At 47.0% G+C, this 21,018-nt stretch overlaps 1 protein-coding gene across 1 annotated transcript; it reads right to left on the minus strand.

Annotated features, from left to right (window-relative positions):
* Nucleotides 1–263: 263 nt before the first annotated feature.
* On the minus strand, nt 264–9,969 carry Glt6d1 (glycosyltransferase 6 domain containing 1). The gene is made up of 4 exons (XM_020163997.1): nt 9,917–9,969; nt 9,190–9,234; nt 1,262–1,399; nt 264–933 (listed from the first exon to the last, which is right to left on the minus strand). The coding sequence occupies exons 1-4, from the start codon at nt 9,967–9,969 to the stop codon at nt 264–266; spliced, it is 906 nt and encodes a 301-aa protein (XP_020019586.1).
* Nucleotides 9,970–21,018: the final 11,049 nt, after the last annotated feature.

The raw sequence follows: 21,018 nt of genomic DNA on the forward strand, positions 1-21,018 counted from the left end.
TGAGTTCAAACCCAGCAAAGCCAAAACAACAACCACAACAAAAAAACCTCACAAGAGTCCATGTTATCTATGACCTGGAGATAACAGCACTACTGGGCACGAACAGTAAATAAACGTCTTTATTCTTTATTCTATATTAATCAAATTGGATGGTTCAAAATTGCCAGGAGCAAAATGTCTTTGAAGAGCACAAATTTTCCAAGTGTAGGCGTCCTGCGCCTCTGCGGGAGGGTCGCTGACGGTCTCCACGACAGCGATGACAATCAGTAGCCCTCTCGAGCATGTCTGGACACCTTCACGTACCGCACCTGCAGTGGGAGTCTGAACCTGGGGTCCCAGCTGTATTCTGGGGATAGCAGCTTGGTGGGTTTGTTGAGGAAAAAGTACTTGTTGAGGTACTTCTCGTAGGTGCTGTTAAGTCCTTTTTCTATGTCCTGAACAACCCCTTTCAGATAGTCTTCGATGATGTCCAGCATCTGATGTGGCGTGCCACCGACAATCGAGCCGTCATAGTAGAAGTCTCCCTGCCCAAAGGGGATGTAGGCTGCTGACGTGTGCCTCCTTTCATAGGGGAAGTTCTTGGTGTTTCGAAAATACCACCAGGCATGGAGCTGAGCCACAGAGGTGCCCAGGGTCTCCACCCCAAATTCGTCCTCAAAGACCAGGTTGGTGGTCATGCTGAAGAGAAAATCCACCTCGTTTTGGATGTGCTCCACGAGGTGCTCACCTAACACCTTCATGCGCACGAGGTCCAAGTTGTGCCACCGTTGCTGCTCACCCATTACCAAGTTTTGGAAGGTTCGCAGAGGACTGGACTCTACATCGGGCAGCTTGACGTAGGTGTCCGCCATGATGTAGACGATCACCCTGTGGCCAGGCATGAAGAACTTGTTGGCCGATTGCAAGAACAGCTCCAGGTGTCTGTCTGCAAACCTGGGGAGACAGAGCAAGGAGCTTGTTTTTCTAAATGTTCTCTGGGGAATGGATGCCCCTGGATGAGCTGTCTAACAGCTAAAGACTTAGTAGCCCCATTGGGTCAGGGTGGAGAAGTCGGATACAAAGATCCCCTTGCAAGAACCTAGCAAGCCCCTAGTCCTGACAAGACCCATGGTGTTTCAGAACAAGCAGGTGAGAGGCAGGTGGAAAGGGCCGACAGAAGTTGTGTCCATGAAGACAAGCTGCTCTTTGGGGGCAGAACGTCAGTGGATACTCATCCTCATTTTCCCCAAGTGTAAGTGATAAAAGTTACAGCAGCCCTTACCTTCTAATAACAAAGACAGCCAAGCCGACAGTGATGTTCTGCTTTCTGTAATATCTCTCCAGGGGCTCTCTGTTGAAAGTGCCTTCCCACAAGACTGGGGCCAGCCAGTCCGTGGTCGTGATGACATCCTGGCGGCTCCTGTGGGACACACAAGAAGACGTCAAGCAGGGGCCATGGTGTGCCTTGGTGGGCGCCCAGTGACAGCTGCTAACTCTGAAGTCACAGGCAGACTCTGGGTGCCAGGCAGGCATGCTGGGCACTAGGTCACTTTCTTGACCCTGACAATGTCCCCCTCCCAGGGTGAGCACCAGGGCTCTGCTGGATCTTTGTATGGGGAGCCAGAGGCACAGATGGTCTAGCAAACTGCCTAACTGCACCCGGCTAAAACGTGGCTGAGCCGGACTGACGCCCAGCCAGTCTGGCCTCAGGCTTGCCTCTCCTCATCCTTCCTGACTTCTGAGCCCACGGCTGCTTAACTTAAGCTTCGATTGCTGTTTAAACAATTTTAAGCTTCCCGCGGTTAGCACATTCTTGGTTATTGCCCGACGGCGGCAGCATTTGCGGAACCTGCTCTGTTTCCCCTCCTGCTCCTTTTCTTCCTCTTGGCCTATGTGATAGTCTCACACATGCTTTATGCTGTCTGTGTGATCCAGCAGAAATAAGACAATGAGTCCAAAAAGGAAAAGAGACATTAGATTTGCTTTTAATAATAAGTAAATAATGACAGGAATAGATAATTCAGGTTGGTTGGACATATTTTTGTGTGTTTGCATTCAGGACTTTGCACTTCCTAGACAGGTACTCTACTACTTGAGGCTCATCTGCAGGTGGTCTGGTTATTTGGAGCTAGGATCTCACTTTTTGCCTAGGCCAGCCTAGCCTGGACTACAGTTCCCCTGTTCTAAGTTTACCATTGTCGCAGGGATGACAGGCACAAGCCACCATGCCCAGCTATTGGTTGAGATGGGGTCTTGAGAACTCCCTGCCCAGACTGGCCTTGACCTGCAATCTTCCACATCTCGGCCTCCAAGTAGCTAGGATTACAGGCATGAGCCATCATGCTGGGCTTTGATTCAACATTTTTCAATCAACACAAGCCATCATATCCAAAGCTAAAAAGCAACTACATGCCCATATCAAAAGCATTAAACAGAGGCCAATACCCACTCAGGATAAAAGAAAAACTCAGAAAAAATAAGAATGGAAGAATTACCTCATCTTGATAAAGAATATCTACCAAACCCCTATTGCTAACACACTTAGTGGTGAAAACTGAATGTTTCTGCCCTTAGATCAGGAACGGGCAAGGACGCCCACTCACACTCTTATCCAACACGGTGATGGAAGGTCAAGCCACTGCAATAAGGCAAGAAAAAGGACCAACTGCATCAGATTGGGAAGGAAGACAAAATAACACTGTCCATAATACAATCAGCTACTCAACTGGCTACCTGAAAACTCCTGAGCAAGCTAAGAAAAATCTCTTGGAACTGATAAGTGAATGCAGCAAGGTTTCAGGATACCACAACAGACAAAAAAATTCTAAAATTAGAGACAATGCTGTTTATAGCTGCTCCAAAGAAAATGGCATACTCTGATATTTCTCTGCGCCAAATGGCGCCACGTCTCTCCCACCTCCCTGCAACCCCCGTAACAACTCATCTACTTTCTGCCCTTGTAGATTTGCATGATCTGGAAATATGACTGAATAATTAGTGTTCCACCCATGGCTAGACCACATTTTGAGTTATGAATAATTCTGTGTGAACATTCAGAGATGAGTTTTTCTGTGAACATATGCTTTTAATTCTCTTGGGTATATATACCTAGAGGTGGAGTTCTGGGTTACTCAGCTAGCAGTTTGAGGACCTGACAAACTGGCTGTACAATTTCCATTCCCATGGGGGACGACAGGGGTGACAGTTCATATTTCTCCAGACCCTAAGCAGCACTTGTGGCTCCGTTTGTGCTCTGGCTGTCCTGTAGTCTTTCTGTGTTGCAGGGGGACTCCCTGTGGCTTTGAGTTGCATGGCCCTATGACTAGTGATGTACAGTGTATTGCTTGTGTTTCTTGGCCACTGGTGATCTCTTCTTTGGGGAAATGTTAGCTCAAATTCTTTGTCATTTTTATTGCTCTTTGTCTTTTTTCTGTGTGTGTGTGTGGTACTGGGGTTTGAACTCAGGGCCTTCACTTTGAGCTACTCTGCCAGCCCTTTTTTGTGAAGGGTTTTTTCGAGATAGGGTCTTGTGAACTATTTGCCGAGCTGGCTTCGAACTGCTATCCTCCTGACCTCTGCCTCCTGAGTAGCTGGGATTACAGAGGTGAGCCACCACACCTGGTTTTCTTGTTCTATTTTGTCTGGCATTACTTGGTGTAGCCATCCAGCTCTCTTTTGATAAGTTTTTGCCTGGTACATTTTTCAGTCCTTTAGTTAAACCTGTTGGTGTCTTTGAATCTAAAATGTCTCTTGCAGGTAGCATGGTTGGCTCCTGTGTCCATCATTCAAATGATCCCTGCCTTTTAACCGGAGAATTTTATCTTTTTTACAAACTGTAATGGCAAGAGAGTCATTCTGTCATTTGTTTTCTGTTTGTCACACATTTTTGTTCCTGTTTCTCCTTTAATGACTTCTAATGTGTTCATAGTTCTCATAGGTATTTCCTAGAGTGCTACTTTATTTCTTTTACATATAGAAACATTTTATATACATTTATACACACGCACACACAGAGAGAAAGAGAGAGAGAGAGAGAGAGACAGAGACTATCTGGCCTTGGCTGGCCTTTAACTCACAGTTCTCCTGCCTCAGCCTCCCAAGTACTAGGATAACAGGCATATCCCACCATGCCTGTGGCTCTGACCAAAATACCTGACAGAACAACTTAGAGGAGCAGGGTTTTTTTTTTTTTTTGGCTCACGGTTCCGAAGGTTTGGGCCACCGTGGCTTGCCCCATGCACTTGGGCAGAATGTCGTGGTGTTGGGAGGGTGACGCAGAGGAGGCTGAGCACCTTGTGGTGGACAGGAAGCAGGGACAGGGACCAGGGACCAGGTCTAATCTTCAAAGGCACACCCCAGTGACCCTCTCCCTCCAACTAGACCCCACCTCCCAACGTTTCCTGCTCCTCACAGCTGAGGACCAGACCTTCAACATATGAACCTGTGGGAGCATTTCATGCACAGACCATGAAATCTCACAACAGTCACTGAGACACAGCACCCACGCTCAGTTGAAGAAAACACTGTCTCCTCCCTCGCGCGTCTCCCTCCCATCCCTTAAGCTGCTATTGTCAGGCAAGTTACACCTTGGCACACCTGCGGGCTTTATGCACTGTCTTGTCTTTTAAATAAGGTAGGATAACAGAGCTCAAGCTAAACCACACCCGGCCTGCCTCACCTGTCTACCGGTCAGCCTGAGCCCGCTGCAGTGCTCCTCGGCAGGCTGCTAGCGATGGTTTTCTGTGTTGCTTTTCTGGAAATGCTGGAATGTTTTTTCCTCTTCTAAAGGGGCTTACACTCTGGACTGGTGGTCTTTTGTCTTTCAGCAAGCTGGATATTTCGTTCTCACTTCAGGTCTTTGCGATGACTGAGGAAAAGACAGCTGTCATCTTTCTGAGGACGACAGATCCCTCCTCTTTGGCTAGTTTGATGACCTGGTATCTGTAGTGGGTCTCAACTCACCCTGCATGGACGTCACTGAGCTTCTGGGATCACCGCTCTCTCTCCTGCCCTACACCTGCTGCTGAGGCCCCCATGTAATATTTAACCTCAGGTTGTACACTTTTCAGCTCCAGATTTCCTACTGGGCTCTTTTTTATGATGTCTGTAACTTTATTGATTTTTTTTATCCGGTCCCTCAGTTTTCTGCATGTATTTCAAATAGCTGGTTTAAACTCTCCGTCCAACGTCCGGGCTTCTTCAGGGATAGGTTCTATCGTTTCCCTTTTTCCTCCTGTACACAAGGCCATATTGTCTTGTTTCTTGGCATGTTTTATTTTTGAAGGTTGGGTATTTTAAGTAACATGATGAGGCAACTCTGGAGACCAAATTCACCCTCCCTCCCCAGGGATTCTTTGTTTATTTTACTTTTGTTATTAGGTTTCTTTGCTTTATAACTCTTTTGAATTAATTTGCAAAGTCTGTTTGTTCATGATTTATGGCCACTGAGGTCTCTGCCCAGTTTACCTAGCAGTCTGCAACTGGTCCAACACATTTCTACAAGTGACTGGAGCCAGTAAGTCCCCCACTCTCTGAGCGGCTCTGTGCATGAGCTGAGCCATGCCCTTGTCACTCGGCCAGGCAGTTGGCAGCAAACCCTGCCTTAGCCCTCACCTCCTGCTCGCTTAGAGAGGTGAGAGTCTGGAGCCTTCCTGGGCCTTATTTGAGCATGCACACCGCCCTGCACATGGTGGCTTTCTAGATTCCCAGCTATTGCGTATCTGGCTTTTCAAAGCCCCTGTGGGTCTCTCTTTCCCCTTAAACTTGGTTCTGTCCTTTACTTGCTCCATCACTACCTGCCTCTGACAGTGGTGAGTCAGACAATCGCCTGTACTTGTTTTCAACAAATGCCCAGGCAAGCTCCTGGTTCGGTCAATGCAGTCAGACTAGCAGATGGGGAGCCACTGACAGGTCAGAGCTTGACTTTTCTGGGCTCGAAGGGCTCCAGGCCCACTGCACTTCCACCAGGGCCTTCCAGAATGCGGATTTTAGCCAAGTGTCCATGGTTGGTCTTCAAGGGCACAGCAGAGGAGGAGGGTGGTTCTGGGACCAAGGCAAGTTAAACACCAGAAACCTCACTGTCCTCCAGATTGCTGCAAGCCTTTGGATAATTTCCACAGTTGCAGAAAAGTTGGTTCCATTTTTCTCACTGTTCTCATTGTTTTTATGGAGAAGAGAGGTTAAGAAAGTCGTTACTCCATCATTTTTGCTGATGTCACTCAAGAGATACTTTCTATGGCCATTGTCTTGATAGTATCTACTTTGGGAATTTATACTGGGGTTACTGCTGGGGAAAACTGTTCCCCACTGCTATGGACTGAATGTTTGCATCCCCCAAATTGCTATGTTAAAACTCTATCCTCCCTGTGATGGTGTTTGGAGATGGAGCCTGAGAATTAAGTCAAGAGGGTGGATCCTTCCTAGCAGTGTAGCAGGCAAGGGGGGAGAGAAATGAAACAGATGGATGGGGGAGGGGATGGCAAAGCAGAGAGATAAAACAAAGAATTGAATCATGAAGGTTACAAAACACTGGGGAAATGAAATAGCCAGTGAAGTCACATGCAGCCCTATGTGGGTTGAGCTTTGCTTTTTGCTTCTGTAACCTGCTTGCAAGGGTCTATAAGGTAAGAGCCCTTTGCTCTTGAGGCTCAGCCTTTGGACATGAGTCACTGAGTCTGTGCCGGCACAATAAACATTGCTTCCTGCCAGTCTGCCTCAATGTCCCATATCTCAGCTCGTAATTTCCCACAACAGTAGGATTCATGCCCTGGTAAGCAGAGGGTTTGCTCTCTCCCTGTGTGTCTCTGCTGTGTCAGGACAGAGTGTAAAGGTGAGGCAGGAAATTCAGGGAAAGTAAGTATCCAAGTCAGGTCATGGGAAACACATGGCCTCCTTGCAGATCGTCTCGTGGGGGAACAGGTGATCTAGCTCCAGCCAAAACCACCCCCAAAACGCCCCTTTTAAAACACCATTTCCATCTGGACCCAAACTGGGACATGCTCATTGGATTCACACGCACGGTCCACCCAATCTCCTCCCCTCTCTGTGTCAATGCCCATCCAAACCAAGGCACTGGTGCTCTTGATCTACAGATGCTGCCCCTAAAACCACTTTCCTCAGAGCCCCCCTTCCATGAGGAGTGTTCTTTCCTGCTTTCACCCACTCTCTCTTCCTCTTAACAAACTCTGCCACTACTTTGCAATCTGTGTCTACTTTTTTAAAGTAATTTTTATCAGGATATTCATTATATGGGGAGATTCACAGTGACAATTCCGATTAGACTTATATTGTACCTTAGTTACATCGCCCCCATCGTCTCTCCCTATCCACCCCCTCCCCACCCCACTTAAAGCAATTGCAAGAGGTTTCTTAGTTCTGTTTCATATAGGTACATGAAGTCCATCTGCCATATACCATCACCCTTAATCTCCTTCACCCTCTCCACTCTAATTCTTTTTTAGGATGCCAAGGATCTGATACCCCAACCAAGGTGTTGTGAGACGCCCACTGGTAGCAAAGGTAGCTGTCTGCAAGCCAGAAAGAGAGCCCTCACCAGAATGCACGCTCCCAGAACATTGAAAAATAAATTCCCTGTTTAAGCCACTAGTCGGTGTCTTGTTAGAGCATCCAGAATGGACTACAGCCAAGTCCTACCTCCTAGGCTGGGCTGTCCCATCTGTTACTGCCCAGTGGGTCCAATTTCACCCAACACTTTACCCAGGAGGTGTGTGTGAGAATATTCACAGCAGTGCAGGTCCTACTAACAAAAACGACTCAAGGTCGAGGAGCAGGGCGCTGGGCGGATAAGCTGGTGTATTTCCACACTGCGTGGTTGCACGGGTGTTGATGTATTACAGTGATGTGAGGTCTTGGGGGACTCTTATCACATTAAGGAAGAGGAAAGTTGCAGAAGATTGTTTAACTACAATGTCCTCTTTGTAAAGTCATAAACTGTCACCTTTGCAGAATGCAGATAGATGAGGTGAAATTACATAAAATGGAAAGGAAAGCAAACTGACCAGGATCATACGATCAATTATCAGGATCGAGGATGGCGATTAGTTCAGAGATGGGTGGGGGTTGGGGGCACACATGGGGAAGGGAATGGGAAGGACAGGAAGCCAGTTGCAAGTATGGGAGGCTGTGGTTTTGGCTTCATTAAAAATAAGCAAATTAGTAAACAATACGAGTGGGCTTTGCATGAAACCTTGATGAGCCACAGGTGATGATTATTCTGATTCTATGCATCTGAGGTCAAGTTGAAGTACATTTAAGAAAAAGGAGTCCACAAAAGATGAGGGATACACATACAAAGAGTCCAATCCTCTCAACAATTACAGAAACGCACACTGAATGGAGACTGTTTAGCAGATGTGCCAAAAGTAAGAGCTGATTAAACTTTAGTTTACTGACTGTAAATAAGAAAATAATGTGTACAATTACTAAAGGGAAACTTAGCAACTTCACATCAAAACTTTTAATGTCTACATTCTTTGACCTAATGGCTCCATTTTAGAAATTTATCCCACAGCTAAACACACATCAACGTAAAAAAAAAAATGTGTAAGATCAGTCACCAACTGCAAACAACCAGAGACCACAGGGAATTGGCTAATAAATTGCAGTTGACAGCCCAAGGTGGGGCACTGGAGCACTGGCACTAAAACAAGGTTCCTAGTGGCCTTTTCCCACAGCATCCAAATGAAGGCAAGGGAAAGCCTGAACGAGCCTCTAAACCTTGCTTCTTCTCCTGCTCTCGATTACAGGCTTTTTAAGAGCACCTCTAATGTGCGGGTTGAAATGGTGATAGCTGGGGACTTGATGACACTGCACAACACTGGTAACTTCTTTCCTGATCTCCAGTCACTCACTCCCCCTCCCCCAACCCCGCCCCAAGCCCACAAATGTCCCCAGACCCTGAATAAACTTTCCTCTGCAACACTGTCGTCTGGGAGGTGGCATCCATCCCAAGTGCAGGGCAAAATGGGCCTGGTTTGGTAGCCCAGAGGGTCTCTTGCACTGGAGAGCTTGGGATGAAAACCCAGCCTTCTCCCCACTGCGCCCCTGGGCTGGGAACGGCCAGGTTGTGCACACTGCTGGGAACAAACACCCAGCTCTGGATGCCCCGGGAAAGACAGTTGAGAGATGGGAAGAAAACCTGTCCCTTCAAGGTCAAATCTATTGTTTTTGAGACAGATGCTTTGGTCTTACCCAGGTTTAAACCAGTTTGAGAGCTGAAGTTCCTCTGCTTTGTGACTCCTGGTACAAAGGGAAAACTCAGTTAATACAGGATCCATTTGTTCAGCAAATACCCATGAGCCCACTCGGCACATGTCCACAGCTGCCCAGCCCTGGCCTCAGGCGGCTTTCAGGAGAGACTCCACCCCCCAGCAGACAGAGACAGCCTGAGGGCAGTGATGGAGCTGGGGGCAGGGGTGGGAGGGGGGGAAGCACATGCAAGTGGCCATTGACCCAAATAGGGTGAGGAGAAGCCACCGAGAGAGGAGGGGTCTCTACTGGGCCTGGAAGGGGACAAGCTGGTGTGGGGAGAGGAGGTCATGACCAAAGGCAGAATGGAGGGAGACGGTTGCTGGGAGGAGGAGGTTAACAAATTAAACAGATTGGAGAGCATAACAGCCAAAACGTTTGTTGATCACGCGTGGCTTTGCTGGTGTTGATGGAAAGAGGTTGGGAGGAGGAGGCAGAAGCTCCCCCTCTGATCCTCTTTTCATTTAAGTACACGTTTCTCAACTTAGGATGGGTGACATTCTGCTAAACCTGTTGCGAGTTGAAACACTGTAATTAATGCACTTAATACCCTACCTACATCATCGCTCAGCCATGCTCAGAGTGCTCACATAGCCTATGGTCGGGCAAAGTCGTGCTGAGTGCCAGTCATCCACTGTTGAACGCCATGCTCAGCGTGACGACGGGATGCCAGCGTGTGAGCCTTTGCACCAGCAAAAGGCTGAAAAGTCTAAGGCAAACCATTGTAAGCCAGCGTCCGTCCTGGACCGACTCAGCTAGCACTCTTGTACTAGTTAATTATCAGTCAGTAATTGCAAGCTAATTATCAGTCAGTAAGCTTATTACACAGCTTTCCTTCCACCCCTGGGGCTTTGTGAGAGAGAAATGCCTTCAGAGCCCATCTCTCGCAGGCATGGCCTGACATGTCCTCAGCATAGCTGTCTGGTCATCGGGCCTCACCAGGACAAATTGTCAAAACCCATTGCCCAGGCCACACTTTATCAAAACCAGTAAATGACAAGTGGGGAACTTCCGAAAAAGCAATCTTTTTCTTTTTTATGAGGCAGGGTCTCACTTTGTATTCCAAGCTGGCCTGGAACTCACAATTCTCCTGCCACCGCTGGGTGCAGGATTACAGAGGTGACCATCAGGCCCAGCTGAAAACGTGGCTGGCTGAAGAGTCACCCTGATCGAAGGAACAACACTGTCCCCACAGAGACAGAAAATGTCACACCCTGGTCCCCGACTTGTGCCAGGAGCTGGTGGCAAGTCCAAGTGCTAGGAAGCAGCAAACCAAAATCCTTGCCCTAAGGGAGCTTTGCAGTCTAGACAAAAGTGTTTAAAATTTGTGACTGGGATATCATGTCCACGAGCCAGTGGTTCATGTAATCCTAGCTACTCCAGAGGCAGAGGTTAGGAGGATCGAGGTTGGAGGCTAGCCTGGGCAAAAAGTTGAGCAGAGTTCGTCTCAAGCAATTTATGGCTGGGTGTAGCCTATCACCCCAGCTACACAGGGAAGCACAAGTAGCCTCCTATTTGTTGTGCTGGCCTGGGCGTAGAGTGAATCCCTATCTCAAAAATAACCAATGCAAAAGGGACTGGTGTAGTGGCTCAGGTGGAAGAGCAGCTGCCTAGCAAACACAAGTCCTTGAGTTCAAACCCCAGTGCCACAAAAAAGAAAGAAAAAGAGAGTTTTCAAGAGAAAACTGGTAGGTTAACATGCTTCTCTAGCAACTCGATTTTAGTCTTGTTTACATGAGATACAATGTTGGGACACTGAGATGGTTTACAATTGACCCAAAATAGCACCGACTTGGGGCTGAGGGTGGCGAGGCTCAGTAACAGAGCACTCGGCTAGCCCTGGATTCCATCCCCAGCACCACAACAAAATAAAATAAAATAAAATAAAATAAAATAAAATAAAATAGCACTCTCCCTCACCTGATGGCATTGGTTATGTAAGATATGATATCCCGGTCACATATTTTAAATATTTTTGTCTAGACTGCAAGGCTCCCTTAGGGCAAGGATTTTGGTTTGCTGCTTCCCCACACTTGAACCTGGCACCCAGAAGGTGCTCCATAAATAATTGTTGGGTGCCTAAAAAAAGAAGAATTAAAATATGTGCCCTTTAGACAGGAGGTGACTCCTGACAAATGAGTGTTATTGATCTCTTTGGACAAGATTGGCAGTTTCAACTACCTCTGCCCCTCACTGGAGGTTGTGATGAATCAATATCTTATATTTACCCGAAATAGTGCTTTGCTGTCATCAGTAATAAAAGGAATGAAGTCAGCAGCAGCAGCCTTTTTGTAGGGCTCATTCTCTCCTAGGGGAAAAGGGAGGGGAAAGTAGGTTTTAAGCTGTAAAAAAGCTACATCCCTGTCTCCTCTAGACATCTGGGCATCACCTCAGGGTTTCTTCTAGAAGGTCCTGTCCAGGAGGCAGCCAGCAACTGGAGCTGGGGACACTTCTGTTCTGCCTGAGGTGCCTGCAGAGCCTTCTGCGGGGCTGAGCACTGTGACTCGCCCTGTGTCCCCATGGAAGTCCACCTTGACCACATAAAAGGAACACAGCAAGTGTCCCCTATAAGGTTGTGACACAGAATGGGGTCGCCATGAGGAGGTTTTCCTGAACTGGGTGGATGTGCTCTGCCCCGAGTTGGCTTTTTGTTCTTTTTTCCTCACAGAGATGGGAAAATGGACTTTTGATCTGAGGTTTTGGATTGGTGTCTACATTAAAGCAAGAAGCTCCAAAGAGGACTCTGGCTTGCCTTGGCAGCCTCACCTGGGTCTGTTTGCAAGCTGTGGGGACCCCGCCCTGGTGACATGTCAGAGCGAAATGGAGCTCTCATGTCTCCTTGTTCAGCACTCAATAAACTCGTGAAATGTGGCTGCTTGGAGCTGAGGTGGGCTGTGAGAGAACAAAACATGTTGGCTTTAAAAATGTTTTCAATCGTACAAAATGACGAGTTTCCTTATGACATCTTGACACACATATGCAACGTACCTTGATCATATTAACCCGCTGTACCCTCCTTTGTCTCCCTTTCCTTAAGTGGTCGCTCTTCTTTAATGTCATTCTTAAAATCTAAATTCTGCACATGGGCGTGGACACCATTTGTCTTTCTGCGTCTGCCTTCTTTCACTTAACAGGATTATCTGCAGCTCCATTCGTTTTCTTGCAAACATGATTTCATTCTTCTTTATGGTCAAATAATACTCCTGTGTGTGTGTGCGTGTGTGTGCGCATGCCTCTCTCTCTCTCTCTCTCTCTCTCTCTCTGTGTCTGTCTGTCTGTGTCTGTGTGTCTCTGTGTGTGTATCACATTTTCTTGATCCATTCGCTAGTCGATGGGCCCCTGTGCTGGTTCCATAGCTTGGCTATCGTGGACAGTGCTGCTGTAAACAGCAAGTATCTCTTGTATGCTTAGACTCCTTCCGGTGTGTATCGGACGGACGCAGCAGGACCACGAGGTGGTGTGACTTCAGTATTGAGGAAACTCCATAATGATTTCTCCAGTGGCTGGGCTAAGTGGCAGCCCCCACCCCCACCCCACACCCTCATCCCCCGTGCTTGTTAATATTTGCTGCTTGTTTTCTTGGTGATGACCAAGCTGACCGGGGTGAGATGGAATGGAGTTTGGATTTGCATTTCCCCGATAGCTGGGGATGTTGCAAATTTCTTCACGCATTTATTGGCTATTGTGCTTTTGAGGACTGTCTGCTCACTTGCCCCTTTATTGAATGTATTATCCGTTCTTTTGGGGTCTAATTTTTGAGCTCTTTCTAGATTCTGGACATGAATCCCTTGTTCGAAAGTAACTGGCAGAGATTTTCTCCCATTCCCCAGGCTCTCTCCACTTTCTCGCTTCCTTTGCTGCAGAAGCTTTTTAATCAGATGCCATCCCATGTGTCACTTCTTGCTGTCACTCCCTGTGCTATTGGAGTCCTGGTCAGAAAGCCATTGAGGAGTTTTCTCCTAGTAGCTTCAGCCTTGACTCTTGCATTTTAAATTTATTCCTTGGTTCTGTGTAGGTATTGTATTACATTTACTCATTTGTGCATGTTGAACCATCTTTGCTTTCCTGGAATGTGTGAGAAAGCAGTCTTTTCTATCTCTGTGTGTCGCCATTTTCATTGCCTGTATTGTCTGCAGTTCCAGGTTCTTCTTTTGGATTCTTGGCTGAGCCTCTTTGCCTGTGAAAATTGCTGGTGCACCACACTGTGTATCTTAACCCCTGCCCCAAGTTAGTATAGAATTTCAGCCCATTGAGAAGATTGTGAACTTTTGATCTGGACCAATCCAGGTCAAGAGGCAGGGCCAGTCGTGTCAGGAATATAAGGAGGGACAGACTGCCTGCCCCTTGTGTACATGCTGTTCCAATGTGCCTGCACACTCTTCTGCAGAAGTAAATTTTGCCTTTCTGTGTCTTCAGTTAGGATCCTGGTGGTCTTCGGGGGTCTTATTTGTAACAAATAAAAGCAACTTGATCATGGCATCTGGTCTTTTTAATGTATTGTTGAATTGAGTTTGCAAGTATTTTATTCTTTTTTTTTTTTGTTCTATTTTACTCTGTGTTCAACAAGGAAATTTATCTGTAGGGTTTTTTGTTGTTTTGTTGTGTCCTTATCCAGTTTTGGTGTTAGGGTATTCTTGGCGTTATAGAATGAGTTTGGTAGTGTTTCTTTCTTTTCTATTTTATGGAACAGTTTGAGGAGCTTTGGTGGTGTTAGTTGTTCTTTAAGGGTCTGGTGGAATTCAGCAGTGAATTTATCTGGTTTTGGGCTTTTCTTTTCTTTTTTTAAAAATTTCTATTTTATTCATATGTGCATACAATGTTTGGGTCATTTCTTCCCCCTTCTCCCCACCCCCTTGGGCTTTTCTTTTTTGGGAGACTTTTACTTGCTTCAATCTCATTGCTTGTTATAGGCCTGTTTAAGTTATTTACATTTTGTTGGTTCTACTTTGGAAGGTCATATGTGTGTAGAAGTTTATCTATTTATTCTAGATTTTCCAACTTATTGGATTCTGTTTTCAAAATATTCCCTAATGACCCTCTGGATCTCAGTGGTACCTGTGGTAATATCCCCTTTTTCTTCTCTAATTTTACTGACTTGGGTCTGCTTCCTTTCTTCTGTTCATTTAGCTGAGAGTTTGTCAGTCTTGTCTTTTCAGAAGACCATCTCTTTGTTCCACCGATCCATGTGCTGTTCTTTTTAGTCTCCTTCCTTATTTTCCACATTGATTTTTGTCATCTCTTCCCATCTACTGATTTTGGGTTTGACTTGTTTTTGTTTTTCTAACACTTTGAGATACATCATTAGGTTATTTATGTGAGATCTTTCTGATTTTTTAAAATATAGTCACTCATAGCTATAAAACTTTCGCCTTTGCTGCATCTCAAACATTCTTGTTCATTTCATTTCATTTGATTCCAGGAACTTCTGAATTTCCTCCCTGATCTTTCCAATGACCCATTGATTATTCAAGCATATCAGTCGATCTCCATGTGTTCATCTCTTCTCTTGCCTTTGATTTCTAATCTTACTCAATTATGACATCATAAGATACATGAAATTGTTTTTTAGGCTTTAGGCCTAAAACGTGGTCTATTTTGGAGAATGTTCCACGGGCTGCTGAGAAGAATGTGTGTTCTGGAGCTCTTGGATGAATTCTCTGTGGATGTCTGCTAAGTCCATTTGACTGAAATTTGACCTCATTGGTTTCCTTGTTTAGATGATCTGTCTATTGGAAGGAGTCGGGTATTGAAGTCACCCACTGATTTGTATCTGGACCCCTCTCAACCTCTGTGTCCAGGAACATTTGCTTTATGAAATTGGGTCCACCAAGATTTAATGCATATATATTTATAATAGTTACATCTTCTTGGTGGATTGTTCCCTTTATTAATATGTAATGACTTTCTTTATCCCTTCTAATTTTGGTTTGAAGTCTGCTTTGTCAGATATGAGCATAGGTACTCCTGCTTGCACCAGGACAGCATTTTCTGTTCTTTCACTTTCAATCTGACACACTTTCTTTTGAAGACAAATATAATATGAAAGCAAAGAAATTATCTACTTTTGAATTTAATTTGATGGTACAGGGGTTTGAATTCAGGGCCTTGAGCTTGCTAGGCAAGGACTCTACCATTTGAGTCACTCCCTGAGCCCTTTTTGCTTTAGTTATTTTTCAGATAGGTCTTTTATACTGATTCTGCTCTGACACAGTCATAGTATGTGTTTAGACTTAAATAAAAATAAACATTTAAAATTAATTCACCTGTTTCTTTTTCCCCCTTGTCATGTGGCTACTAGGAAACTGGACATTACACATGTAGCCCACGTCCTGTTTCTACTGGGCAGTTGTTTATAAAACACCACCCTGAGCAGCAGCTTCAGCTGGGCACAGTCTTCGTGCCCTTGCAGTTGGAGACTGACCACCTCAAGATCATGGGGAATGCCACATGGACAGGTCAGCTGTGGTCCTTGCAGACAGCTCCCCCCCAACAGCATCATCCCAAAGGAAAGTTCCCAGAAGTACAAAGTGTACTTCTGTCCTGCCAACACCTTTCTGAGGTCAATGTCAGGGGGTGAACCCTACTGGAGATTTCACCACCATCATCCAGACATCCCTCCTTCAAGGCCCTTTACCTTGGGTTAGAGTGATGTAAAAAGGCAGCCAAAGACGTCCCACAAGGACAGGTATTTCCCAAGGATTTTATCTTTGGGAATTTGTCAGCCCCAGGCTCTGTGAACCACTTCATGGTGTGCGAGTCTTCTGCTGGCAGTGATGTCACCAGACTCCTTTGATGATGCAGTTGTCACAATGGAGGATTGCTGGCAGGTTCTCCTATTGCCAGACAACAGGACTTACTCCCCTTGGAAAAAATTAAAGGGTCTTTTAAAATACTCTTTGGGTTTCCATTTCCTTTGTTGTCGCTCTTTACTTCCTCGTGACTGATTCTTATAGAGATACTTTAAACGATGTGTGTGGCGTGTGCTGATGTGTATGACAGAGAAGGGTCACACCTTGTCCCCCATGTCCCCTCGTTGACACTCGTCAGTTACCCTGGAGAGAAAACCCCTTCTCATGACTTCTTAGACTATTGTTTACCTACTTATTTTCCTGATGATAGAAATATGTATCTTCATGGGCATGGTGGTACACATCTATAATCTCAGCTGCTTGGGGGGTGGAGATCAGGAGGACTGTAGTCTGAGGCCAGCCTGGGCAAAAACATGAAACCCTTTTAGGAAAATACTGACAGTAAAAAGTGCTGTTGGAGTGGCTCAAGTGGCAGAGCACCTGCCTAGCAAGTGCAAGGCCCTGAGTTCAAATCTCAATATCACCCAAAAAACCACCAGAAAACAAATAAATGAATATTTTCGTATTATGCATTATAGTACAAAGAAAAGAGTAACCACGTGTAGCCCCACCATCTTGAGATAGCCATGTTAATTTGTGATCTTAGTCTGAACCTTTGTTTACTTGGACAATAAAGTTTTTCTTACCAAGAAGGTAACATAGATCTTCGATGTTAGTTTCCCATGGCTGCCATAACAAACTCCCCCAAGCCAGGTGGCTTTATCCAGCACATGGACCCTATCACAGTTCTGATGGTCATAAGTCTAGAGAGGATCTGGCAGGACAGGTCCCTGCATGGTCCCTGGCTGTGCCTTCTGCCCTGACCTAAAGGACTCCTTTCCCCTCTTATAAGGACACCCATCAGCTTGGATAAGCACCCACTCTGCTGCAGGACAGACTTCTTAATTTACATCTTAACGACACCTACCATTACCCCATTTCTAAGAAAGATTGCAGGCGATGGCACGGGCTAGGGCTTTGGTGAGTCTTTCTAAGGGATAACCCACAGCATGTGGTGACAGAACCACGCTTGAGCAGTCTGGAGGGTGATGCTGTCCAGCACACAGAGACGGAGGGGCCCTGGCCATACACGCAGGACATCCAAGCCCCATCAGCACCCCGAATTCTCATTCAGCATATTGTGAAGGTCATTCTCTTACTTCTGCAAATTCATCTCATGCTTTTTCTTACAGCCATTTTATACTCTGTTATATGAACAGTCATAAATTTTAAGCCAGATTCCTACTGGCAGGTATTTCGGTTGTTCCCCATCTTTGTTGTTACAAAAAAAATACCGCTGTACCCGTCCTGGGAAGCGATCCATGACTTGTGGTGGGCTGAGCTACAGGATGGAGCTCTCCTAGTGGAACAGACGGGTGGGAGGTTGTGCCCATTTACAAGTGAGTGGCACGGTGGCACCTGCCTGAAATCCCAGCACTCGGGGGATGGGGACAGGAGGATCACAGGTTTGAGGCCAGCCTGGTATACATAGTGGGACCTTGTTTCCAAAATCAAAACAAAACTGAGGAGCTGCTGTTGAAGTTCTGTCCAGAGGCTGACAATCTTCATGCCCATCATCATGGAAGCAAGTGTGTGACAAGTACCCAGCAAACAACAAAACCAGCCATTTGTTAACTGTAGCAGTTTAACATTTTCTGTCAGGTTCTTTTTTTTTTGTACATTATTTATTGATTTAATGGTGCTGGGGATGGAACCCGGACCTTGCACGTGGAAGGTAAGTGCTTTGCCACTGAGCTGCACACCAGCCCTCGACTTTTTGGGATTGTGTCTCTCTCTGTACCCCAGGCTGGCCTCAAATTCACAATCCTCCTGCCTCCACCTCCCAAGTGCTGGGGTTATAGGTGAGCACCACCATGCCTGGATTGTGTCTTCAATTTATACCTTTTTTTTTTTTTTGGTGGTTCTGGGGTTTGAACTCAGGGCTGCACACTTGGTAGGGCAGGCGTTCTATCACTTGAGCCAACCCTCCAGCTGTCTTCATTTTAAAAGCTCCCCTCCCCCTGGTCTCCTGAGCTACTCCCATAACAGCATCCAACTTTGGAGAACCCGTCCTCCAGGCTTTCCACAACCAACAAGTTGCAGCCCTGGATGCCCACAAGTGACCTTCCGGCTTTTTCAAGGTCAGAGTCCATATTGATTGTAGTGTTCATGAATTCCTTAGCCATTTCCCATGTGTGAAAAGGCACCGCCATTTTTACCAGGTTCTTCCTTTTCCTAGTGTGTCACTGATGGAGGTTTTGAACCCTGTGCTCCCCCCACTTTTCTCACAACCATGGGGTTTTTTGTGGGCTGCTCTGCAGTGTGGTAAATTTTAGGAACTCACATCACAAGGCATCAGAATGGCTTTTACAGCAAATGGAAATATGAAACAAATCGACAGAAATACATTTATTATGGTGTAGTTATGACAAACGAGAGCTGATGACTCTTCCTAATTTAATGACAACTTGGGTTAGATTTCAAAAGCTCTATAATACAGTTTGTGAGAGATACACTCGAAAGACACGAAAAATGTAAACATTGAAAATAAAATGGAGAAAACTTGCCTGACAAATAAGAACCTAAATGATGAGGTTTTTTTTTTTTTTTTTTTTTTTTAATCTTTGTAGCTTTCAGCATGCAAATCCTAAACAGATTTAGCTAAAGCTTCATACCTAAGTATGACTTCTGGTGCTATTTTAAATGGTGCTGTTTTTAAATGTGCTTTGTACGTGTGCCTTGGAGGTGTATGGAAATGCAATTGCTTTGCATGGATCTCCATGGCAGCTACAGCCAGTGTGGTGTAATGGTGACTCCTAAATGCAGGTCAGGACCGCTGAGTCCTCACAATGCCCTGCAAAATCCCCCTCCATGGCTGCCCTGGGATAACAGGGACAGCCCTGCTGCCAGGCCCAGCCAGGACCTGTAAGGCCAGGGCAGCCACATGGCCCCACCCGCTGTCCCCCACCCGCAGCCCTGGACTGACACCCAGACCCACTGGGGAGCCAAGGCCAGCAAGTCTGCCCAGGATTCCTGGGGGTGGAGGTGTGCAAAGGCAGACTGAGCCGTGCAACCTGACAGGCAGCAAGCACCCCCCACCTGCGGCCTCACATGGCTGGGACACCCTTGCTTGGCACTTCCAGGACACTGAAGGAACACAGTCCCTATAAATGGGGTTGCCAGGTGATTCTGAGTGTCCCTCTACCCGTCCCCAGTGACTACGACATCATTCATTCAGTCAGTCAGTACTTTTCCTATTTATTGAGGCCTGACATCTGCCAGGAGCTCAGTCAGACCCCTGGACTCCAGAGGTGCCCTGCTCACCTCCACACAGAGGCCGACAGAGATGGTGATGGGCTGAGTGGGGTCTGGTGGGACGGGAGAGGTCGACTGATGGCCGAACCTCAGTGAGTGGGTCTCTTCCTCCAAAACAGATCTGTGTCAGAGAGCCCAGCAAGGAAAAGAACTGCCAATTGCAGCCAGAGAACATGGGATGTCACCTTAGTTGCAGATCTACTGCAAAGCCCCTCTTGCTGTGATCAAATGAAGGACACTACTCAGCTGGACACACTTATCTCCAAGCTCCCACCATGGAGATCCCCTGTATCAGCTGACAGCTGCCCCAACCTACTGCTGGCCCCTGAGTCTATCTAGAACTGTCTGGCTGCAGAGTCCTTCCCTGAGACGCAGAGAGGGAACCCCCAGGTGACAGGTGCCTGCTTGGCCTGCTCCCAGGTAAGGAGAGACACTTCCATGCTGCTCATTCTAAGCAGAGATTCTGCCCCCTTCTGAATGGTCAGGTCTTAAATCTCTTAAAAATACAGCAGGTGGTCCAGAAGAGCAAGGCTTCACTGGGAGAAGCCTTTGTCCAGGAGGAGCCCAATAGCTCCTTCCTGGTTGGGTCCCTCTGGGACCCATGCATCTGGGAAATGTGGCTCCCTTCAAGCTCCTGAAGCCACCAGGAAGAGAAGAAGGTGCCAGGGAGCCTTGGGCCGAGGGGCAGGACGTAAGCATCTGTACACTCATGATAATCTACTGCTGTGTAAAGCAGAAGTGTTTCCCACAAACCCGTAGCCCAGGCCCACTCACCTCCCTTCCCTGGAGAAGGACTGTGGCAGACACCTTGTTTGGGGCACCTGGACCCTCACCAGGCCAGAACCGACAGGCAGCAGAACTGGCTTCCTTCATGTGGAATGGCAGCCTGCGGGTGGTGCCTCTGGATCTCCTGGAGATGGGACTCTCAGCACAGCTGCCTGGCTCAGTTTTGCTCCCACAAAGAACAAAGACCCTCCCCCATGATCACCAAAATGCCTTGTGCCTAAGACCAGAGTGCCCTGTGACATGCACTGTGGGACTTTGCAGTCACTGCCTCCCCAGGTCTCCAGGCAGGAAGGGGACAGAACAGAGGCCAAGCCCAAGTCTGACCCCATGTCTGTGTTCTGGAGATCTTCCCTGCTGGCCCCTACCCCTGCTGCCATTTTGGGGAGGCTGCCTTCATGGGCTCCCCGTGAGCTGGGTTCTACTCCAGGAGTTTTGCAGCTATGTCCCAAATTCAGTGACAGCCTCTAGGCCAGGGCGGTGGCTCAGGGGCAGACCTGACTTGCACCCTGCACAGGTGGCTACATCAGGAACTTTAATGCCCTGGAGTGAAAACAAGGAGGCCCAGTGGGGCTGGAGAGCAGGGCTTGGATACTTGGGCTCTGGGTGCAGATGAGGGGCTGTGAACAGTCCTCCCAGCTTGGAAAGACCGAGCAAACCCATAGGGCCTGCTAAGGTCCAGGACCCCAGTGCCCAAACACCCTGCCTGCCCCGATGTCCCCTGTTGCTTTCTGCCTGCCAGACACCAATTCAAGTGGATTCTATAGCCAGCTCCAGAACAGGTTGTGAATGATCAAGGGGCTGCTTTTGGCTGCCTCCCCAGAAG

The sequence above is a fragment of the Castor canadensis genome, chromosome 13 (genome assembly GCF_047511655.1).
Source record: "Castor canadensis chromosome 13, mCasCan1.hap1v2, whole genome shotgun sequence".
Lineage (NCBI taxonomy): Eukaryota > Metazoa > Chordata > Mammalia > Rodentia > Castoridae > Castor > Castor canadensis.